General features: G+C 39.1%; 2 protein-coding genes across 2 annotated transcripts; one reads left to right on the top strand and one right to left on the bottom strand.

Annotated features, from left to right (window-relative positions):
• Positions 1 to 486: 486 nt before the first annotated feature.
• LOC116193581 (glycine-rich RNA-binding protein GRP1A-like) lies at positions 487 to 1,223 on the bottom strand. The gene is made up of 3 exons (XM_031522324.1): positions 1,187 to 1,223; positions 923 to 1,066; positions 487 to 791 (listed from the first exon to the last, which is right to left on the bottom strand). Exons 1-3 carry the CDS (start codon positions 1,221 to 1,223, stop codon positions 487 to 489), a joined length of 486 nt encoding a protein of 161 aa, XP_031378184.1.
• A 3,433-nt stretch (positions 1,224 to 4,656) lies between these two features.
• On the top strand, positions 4,657 to 7,997 carry LOC116197344 (putative polyol transporter 1). Its single transcript, XM_031527461.1, has 3 exons — positions 4,657 to 4,983; positions 5,583 to 5,929; positions 6,556 to 7,997. Exons 1-3 carry the CDS (start codon positions 4,833 to 4,835, stop codon positions 7,684 to 7,686), a joined length of 1,629 nt encoding a protein of 542 aa, XP_031383321.1. The 5' UTR covers positions 4,657 to 4,832; the 3' UTR covers positions 7,687 to 7,997.
• The last annotated feature ends 735 nt before the right edge of the window (positions 7,998 to 8,732 follow it).

Below are 8,732 nucleotides of genomic sequence, written 5' to 3'. Positions count from 1 at the left end.
TGGCTAAACCGAGAACCAATAAGGGGGGCTCGAACCGACGGGTTTTTCGAGGTTTGGGTTTTCGGGGTCGGGTTATGTCGGGTTGGGTCAGTTCTCAGGTTGGTTCGGTTTACTTTTCATCCCTAATTTGTCATATGTGATCATATAAGCCCACGGATAGATTTTTTATTTAACAACAGAAAGAACCTAGTTATGTTCAAATGCTAAATAGACTTTACCACCTTGATAATCCCGGACATTCTATGTCAGTATGTCTTCACCCGATCCTAAGGAATAGTTTGGTACCTGCATTTTTACAATTAGAATCTTTAAAAAACAATTAACGATATCGAGTTTTAAGGTGATCATGCCTTATCGATTTTTTAACCAATAGAGATTATGATTTAACTCGTGGGTGCATAGACTACTACAAGTATATCCAGTCAAGTTAATCTTGATGGCGGTGCATCTTATCAAAGTTTGATCACTCATGCTCGAAAAAAGCAATCAAGTAACTGAAACTCGATATAAAAATTCATGCAAAGACAATTCGTCGTTGTACCCGCAGTCACGGCCGCCTCCATTACCACCGTACCTGCCACCACTGAGGTTGTAGCCGCTACCACCACCCTCGTGGCAACATCCGCATCTGTTTCCACTGCCGCTAGGGGATTGGGCCTCGTTGATGATGATGCTCTTGCCGTCGAGATTCTGGTTGTTCATCCCCTTGATCGCATCCCTTATAGACTTCTCATTGACGAAGGTGATGAATCTGAGGCCACGAGACCTCTCGATCTCACGATCGTTGATGACCCGTAGGTATAGATCGAAGGGAGGAGCTTAGATCCAATGAACGAAGATTAAAAAAGAAAAAAGAAACTGTGGGTATCAATTTGATTAGATCTTAGATACTAATGAAAAGATGATTATGGGACGTACTGTCTCTTCAAATCAACAATCTCGCCATGCGCATTAAAGGCTCGCTCAGGGGACTGGTCGTCGGTGGCCCAAACAAGGCAGCCGACGAAGCAGCAGTACTCAACATCAGTGAGGTCATGGCAACAACAACCAATAACAAGAGAGATGCCTGAAAGGGGAAGAAAAGAGCTTAATGATTTTTGTGGGAGGAGGAAGAGGGTGGCTTTTATAAAGGGTGCAGAGGAAGAGACACTTAATTAGAAGGTAAATAAATAGTCAAAATACTGACGTGACAAACTCTCATATATTAAACGGAGGACTCTCATTGCACAAATATGAAGAGTGAGCTTATATATTATAAATAGATTTGGCTAGCTTGACAGGTCTGATATTACCAATACCAAATAAATACGAGAAAATCATCCAAAAAGTAAAAAAAAAATTCCTTAAATACAATCATCCAGGAGTTGACGAGAAGGGAAGGGTTGAGTGGCGATGGCAGTAGCAACGAGAAGGGGAGGCTGCACGACGCACGAGAGGAATAATAAGATGACTGAATAAAAGAGTAGAGTAAGGTTTGAGGTTTCAATTTCATATTTAACAGCGCAGCATGACCGTGCTTTGTCACGGGTCAAAAATTACCTTAAATGATTTGTTAAATATACGTTGTATCAAGAAATTATTATTTATTATACGCGCTTATTTTTAAATAATTATGATATATCAAGACAATGGATTTAGAGTATTCATGAGTTTGCGAAAAATAAACTCTTTACAAAATAATTATCATTTATTATCTCAAATGATCTTATTATATATTTGAAATCATTAAATATTTGGGGAAAAAAAGGATTTTACAGTCACCTTCTTGGCAATTTTGCAGAGACCACTAGTTGGCGGTACTTAATGAGTGGTACGAATGCCAAGTGGTTAGGGCGAAAGGTGATCACACCCTATTTAGATATTATAGTTATCTATTTTGGACATACTTCTTACAGTTATTGTCTTATTTCTTTAATTTTATTTCAAAAAAAAATTATTTACAAAAATGTTGTATGGTAGTAAACTTCATCTCTCGAGATCAAGATGTCTAATATAATATTTGAGATATCAATCTTGATGAGTGAGGCCTACTCTCTAGACTGTAGAAAGCCTCAATATTGTCGATATGTCGGTCTTTTTTTTAAAAAAATCTTTTATTATTAAAAATATTACATATTAATTGGTCTATTGAAATTTTTACCAGAGAGAGCATGAGGGACAAACCGTATAATATTGACGATAAAAGTGAAAAGCGATTAAAAGTTGGGGATCAAAAGATATTTTTCTTATTAAGTCAATACGGTTAATAGGATGGGCTATCATTTTCTGTAAAAAAAAATGTGGGTAAATTTAGAAAAGAAGAAAAGAGAGGGTTAGACTATGTGGGTAAGTCAAGGACACGTGTTCTTGTGTGGGCTAAGAACCCCATGAAAACAACCGTTTTAATATATTTAAGGGTAAATTGCACTGATAATCCAAAAAGTTTTACAAATATTTTAATATGGTACAAAAAGTGTTTTTTGCTACTTGATGGTATAAAATATTTCAAAATTGTTACAGTATAGTACAAATCGTCATCTCACCATTAACGCCGTTAAGCTGTTCTTTACAAGATCTGTAAATTTTGCACCATCATGTAACTTACGTAAAACATTTTGTACTATTAAGTTACAACTTCAAAACATTTTGTACCATCATATAACGTCCCACAAAAATCGGTTTTGCACGATCAGCGTCGGCTTGACGGTGTCAATGGCAAGATAACGATTTGTACTATACTAAAACAACTTTGAAACATTTTGTACCATCAAGTAGTAAAAAAAACTTTTTGTACCATATTGAAATATTTATAAAACTTTTTGGACCATCAGTGCAATTTATCATATATTTAAAGATAAAGATTTTTATTTTTTTTATTTTCTTCGATTACAAAGGAGGTTCAAAACTTAATACAATGAAAGTTAAATCCTAAATAATTAATAAAGAGACACAAGTAGTCCCACTAAGTATCAAGCATGCAACCTCTAGGACAACAGGCGAGGGCGTGAGCCACCGTACTGCACTCTCTTTTAATTTCATTAGTTGGCTTATTTAATATATATATATATATATATATAATTGGGCTATCCCGCTAGGCCAACCAAATGAAATAGGCTCGGCCCAGCATATAATCCTTTGGGTAATTAATTTTTTTTGGGTATATTTTCTGCGAATAGGTTAAGTCACATGGGCTAAATTTATAATTTCAAATCTTCAGAAATATGGAGGGGAAAAAAAAAAGATAATATTTCTTCTCCCGATTTGAAGAGTATTCTCCCCAACATGGTTTCAGTAACCAGCAATGAGATGGGGGGAGAGCAGGTCATATACGCAACTTATCGGGTGCATGTCTCCGCACGCGCGGGAGACTCTAGAGGGTCCAAAGGAAGAGTGGCCTCGTTTTTTTCCGACAAGCAAGTGCTTACCCGAAATCACGAAGCGTATTTGTGAATTCTTTATTAAGTAGGAAAAAAAAATCCGTATTTCATCTCTATGCATGACAAATCCGCAACTCCGGTAATTATTTACATGCAAGCCGTGGCGTTATGAGGGGTTGAAAATTTATCAAAAGAACGATGCGGATGAGTGCATGTACATATGTGTACATATATATGCGTATATATATATATATATATATGAGTGGTGGCCGACGGTCTATCCATCTATACAACCATATAAAGTCTTGGTTTTAAACTGGATTGGAGAACAGTAAAATCGAGTATTAGACGTGTCCTCGTCCCATTCCGATCTTCACCCTCTCTCGTTCTGTCCGTCCCCGTGGCCTTACTTGTCTCTGTCACATTATCTATTATTCTCTTACTTTATAATTTAATTCGCAAACAAATTTTCTATCTTTCTAATGGACCAATTTTTCATGCCTTATACTAAAGTAAAATTCAATAATAAATTTTGTAAATATTTCTAAATAAACATTTTTTAATTGTGAAGTTTTATTTGATACCAATCATAATTTTATATAACTCACCGCAAATAGAACGGGGATAATTTCTAGTAAAAATAAAGCACATTGACCTTGACGAAGGACACTCCAAATAATTGCAGTGATGAGCAATGCATTAGTAGGGACAAATCTAGAAATTAGAGTATTAGGATTTTAGAATTTTAGATCGATCATACATCTAAACTGTCGTGAGCATGATAATTTATCATAATTCGAGTACCTGGAAAGCTAATTAGCTTAATCAAGTCAGTTGTAAATTATCCACAACATTCATTTTTTTAAAAAAAAAATTTGGGTTGAGCGAAAGTTTGTGGTACTAATATAATGAAATAGAAATCCTAATAGCTAATGAAGAGATACGGATAGTTTCGTTGAGTATCGAACGTAAAACCTCTTAGTTCTCAAGTAAAAACGCGTATCATCGCACTATACGCTCTTTTTCACAGCATTCTATTTTCAGAGGATATCAATTGAATGTTTAGGCTCGGCAACTACCTTCCATATGTAGGGTTGTATAACACGACAAAGATTATAATAGAGAAAAAGCAGATCTAGGCACGGTAGACAAGTAAATCTAACACGAAAGATGGCAGGATTTAATTCATCTTAAAGATAGATTAGTGCGTTCATCAATTTATATATACCAGTGATTAAGCTCACCGGCAATGACATACATATATCCGGCATGACTCCCTAATTCCTGTCACCATATGAATGACGCGACTATATATAACGTTGCCAGTGTCGTCTCAAACCTTCTTCTATTCCTCCACTGAGCTTCGCAAACCTCCACCATTAGTTTTCTCATAGGACAGATCTCTTACATCTCTCTCTCTCTCTCTCTCTCTCTCTCACACACACACACACACATTCTCAGCCTTGAGGGAGAAAGATGGCTGAGCAGAAGATGGTGGTTGAGGATAACTGGACTAATACAGCAGCCGGAGATGTCGATGGCACTCCGAAGAAACCGCCTCGGAAGAACAAGTTCGCCTTCGCTTGTGGCATCCTTGCTTCCATGAATTCAATTTTACTTGGTTATGGTAAAACTTTGTTTTAGTTGATACCACCCACTCTACACTACCATTGTTAATATCCCGATTTCCGCTGCATATTTTTACACATACCGTTCGGTCAAGTTCGTCCCGATGGATTCGCTTAAATGAAAAATGTTTTATTAGCTGAATTTGTCATTCGTTTCGTTCATGTGCATGTGGTTTCTTGACTGCTCTGCTGAGTCTTGGACAAAGATTTTCTTCGACCCGATTATCGAATTTTCTTTTGTCACCATCTAAAAACTATTGGAAAAGATGTTGCTTTGTCGTAAAAATTAGTTTTTATTTTAGACGAAATATTCTCAGCCTGTCGGATGAAATTGTCATTGGTGAAATTCCATTATCTGAGGATAATAATTTTTTTTCAAACAATTGCATCAAGGTGTGAAGGTTGAGCCCATGAATGTTGGATAAATCAGAGACAAATATTCGTACATATTGAATATGAAGTTATAGTTTATGTTATATATTTCGAGAAATAGTATGATATCATTAAGGTATAAAGCAATAATTTGTTGGATAATAATTCCTTTAAATTCTCTATTTCTATTTTATAATTATTTTTATTATTTATTGGAACAAAATAGATGTCGGGGTGATGAGTGGAGCAAATGAGTACATCAAGAAAGATTTGGGATTCAGCGACGTGCAGATTGAGATCCTCGCGGGCATCATCAACTTCTACGCCCTCATTGGATCTGCCTTGGCTGGTCGGACTTCCGACTTGGTCGGTCGCCGCTACACAATAGTCATAGCTGGGGCAGTCTTCTTTGCCGGGGCCCTATTCATGGGCTTCGCCATGAACTTTTGGTTCCTCATGTTTGGACGCTTTGTGGCGGGGATTGGTATGGGGTACGCCCTCATGATCGCGCCTGTCTACACAGCCGAGGTTGCTCCCGCTTCGGCACGCGGCTTCCTGACCTCCTTCCCTGAGGTCCGTAAATGTTCTCTTCTCTCAATTTAATTCAGTCTGCAATTTTACCAATTTGATGACGCCTTTGCTAAGAAGTGTTTTTTTTTTTTTGCTCAATTGAATAGTCAAGATCTACAGGACTTCCAAATACCATAATTCACAGTAAAAGTAATATCTTGTGTATTCTGTTACTAAAGAAAATCTTGTGTATTCAGTTACCAAAAAAAAGGCCTCGTGTGTTTTCATGGCGTTTTAAGATCTTTAGGACAATGGACAAACTAAGAAAAAGTCTATGGCACGTTTTCCAAATAGGTGATATTACGTTACCAGTATTTCTATACTGTTTAAATCGCAAAATATTCTTTATCTATTGGTCGATTGGGATTAATTCTTATTCAATTTTAGTTTATAATTTTAAGTAATTTCAAATCCCTACGTAACAAATAAAATCATCCTCTAACAAGGCGCAATATGCTGGTTGTAACTATTTTTAATATTCGAGACTGCGATGGATGCATTGACAAAGTCTAATAATATATAAATAAGTTACTTTTAAATTTTTGTTAGATTATTACATTTGATTTAAAGTTGGCAAATTCGCAGTACATAATCATTGATTTTCAACGGTCGATATTTTTTATTTCCAGGTATTCATCAACAGTGGCGTGTTGCTTGGGTACGTGTCGAACTACGCCTTTTCGAAGCTCCCATTGAACCTGGGATGGCGATTCATGCTTGGGCTCGGAGCCATCCCGTCCATTGTGCTAGCTCTTGGGGTCCTTGCCATGCCTGAGTCTCCTCGCTGGCTCGTCCTGCAGGGCCGCTTAGGTGAGGCCAAGCAGGTCCTCTACAAGACTTCCGACACCAAGGAGGAGGCCGAGCTGAGGCTTGCCGACATCAAAGAAGCAGCCGGCATACCCCTGGATTGCAATGAGGACAGAGTGCAGATCTCCAAGAAGAAGAGCAGCGGATCCGGCGTGTGGAGGGAGCTGTTCCTCCACCCGACACCGGCGGTCCGCCACGTGCTGATTGCCGCTGTAGGCATCCACTTCTTCCAGCAGGCAACTGGGATCGACACGGTTGTTCTGTACAGCCCACGGATCTTCGAGAAGGCCGGGATCACATCATCCGACAAGAAGCTGCTGGCCACCGTGGCGGTCGGGTTCTCCAAGACTATCTGTATCCTGGTGTCGACCTTCTATCTCGACCGGCTCGGGAGGCGGCCGATTCTCCTTGCAAGCGTGGCGGGCATGATTGTATCATTGGTGACACTCGCGTCAGTGCTGGCAGTGGTCAACAGCCACCCGAACGAGAAGCTGATGTGGGCAATCATACTGTGCTTCATCATGGTTCTGACCTTCGTGGGTTCATTCTCAATGGGGCAAGGCCCGATCGCCTGGGTCTACAGCTCGGAGATCTTCCCGCTAAGGCTGCGGGCCCAGGGATCGGGCATTTGTGTGGCTGTCAACAGGGCCACAAGCGGCCTCTGCTCCATGACCTTCCTCTCCCTCTATAAGGCCATAACCATTAGCGGGTCCTTCTTCCTCTTCGCGTCGTTCGCAGCCATCTCCTGGGTCTTCTTCTACACTATGCTGCCCGAGACGCGGGGCCGGACCCTTGAGGAGATGGAGGTCCTCTTTGGAAGCTATCACCGGTGGAGATCCGTGGCGAAGAAACTCGAGAAAAACGAGATTAGAGTTGTCACTGACAGGGACAAAATCTGTAACAATGAGATCCAGTTACCGGTTACCGGGCAAGCTGAGAAGGCAGGGACCTAACTAGTAGCAGCTACTGTGCCATTGGGGCGGGCAGGAAAAATAATAGTTCTTCTGTTCATTACTTAATCCACACCGTGATGCATAATTAGAGGTCAACATTATATTGCTGCTTGATCTCTTCCCTAAAATGGAGTGTTTCGGATTTTACGGAGCTGTTGCTAATACTTCGTCCCGACCATTCTTGTGCCGGTTCTAATTACTTCAAAGCATTGTACCGGGGTCTACCCTGATTACTGTTTTCGTTTTCTACATGTTAATAAACTCGAGCACCACCTGGTTATGTGTGGTCAATGCGAGGGAAGTTGAGACCATATGTTTTTTCTGCTGTCCTTTTTCAAAACAAATTTGGCTGGGGCTATGAACTTCACCGTGCTGCATTAATCAAGATTCAAGAGGCTTTGCCGGCATGCTTATCTATAATTCGTATGGAAGGCTCGAAATGAGCTTATTCACTCGGAGATTCCCTAGTCTGAAGATAAAATCATGGGGTGCATCAAATCTACTGTCAAGAGCAGGCTCTTGGTCGTTAAAGATCTTTGGAGGAGAGTGAAGACGAGACAACAGCAGAAGATCCTTGGCAAACTGGGGCTATCTCACTAAGCTGTCGTTTTTTAATAGCTTTGTTTTGTACTGTTGTTTAATTACAAATATTTTTATTTTTTTCACTGTTTGCTTTCCAAGCTTTTATTGGGCTTGGAAGTTCTACTGTTTGTATCCATGTACCCTGATTTGAATAAGAGCACAACTGATTCATCGGAAAAAAAAAAAAGAAAAGAAAACCTCGTGAACATTGTCCAGAGAGCACTAATTATTCATGTATATATCGATGATGCATGAGGACTTATGTTCACCTCTAAGTTTGCTCTATTTTTTATTTTTCACTGGAAAAAAAAGTGGAAAGTATGAGCTCTATAAATAATACGTACAATTAATAAAAACGCAAGTATAAGACCATTTAAATCGAGATATTTTATGTGCAATCATTTCCTTGCACTTTTTGAACCATTAATTTACAAAAATAAATAAATAATTTAGTCATCATCCAA

Source organism: Punica granatum, chromosome 2, assembly GCF_007655135.1.
Source record: "Punica granatum isolate Tunisia-2019 chromosome 2, ASM765513v2, whole genome shotgun sequence".
Classification (NCBI taxonomy): Eukaryota; Viridiplantae; Streptophyta; class Magnoliopsida; order Myrtales; family Lythraceae; genus Punica; species Punica granatum.
Note: the sequence above shows the minus strand (reverse complement) of the source record. Positions and strands in the feature narration are given on the sequence as shown.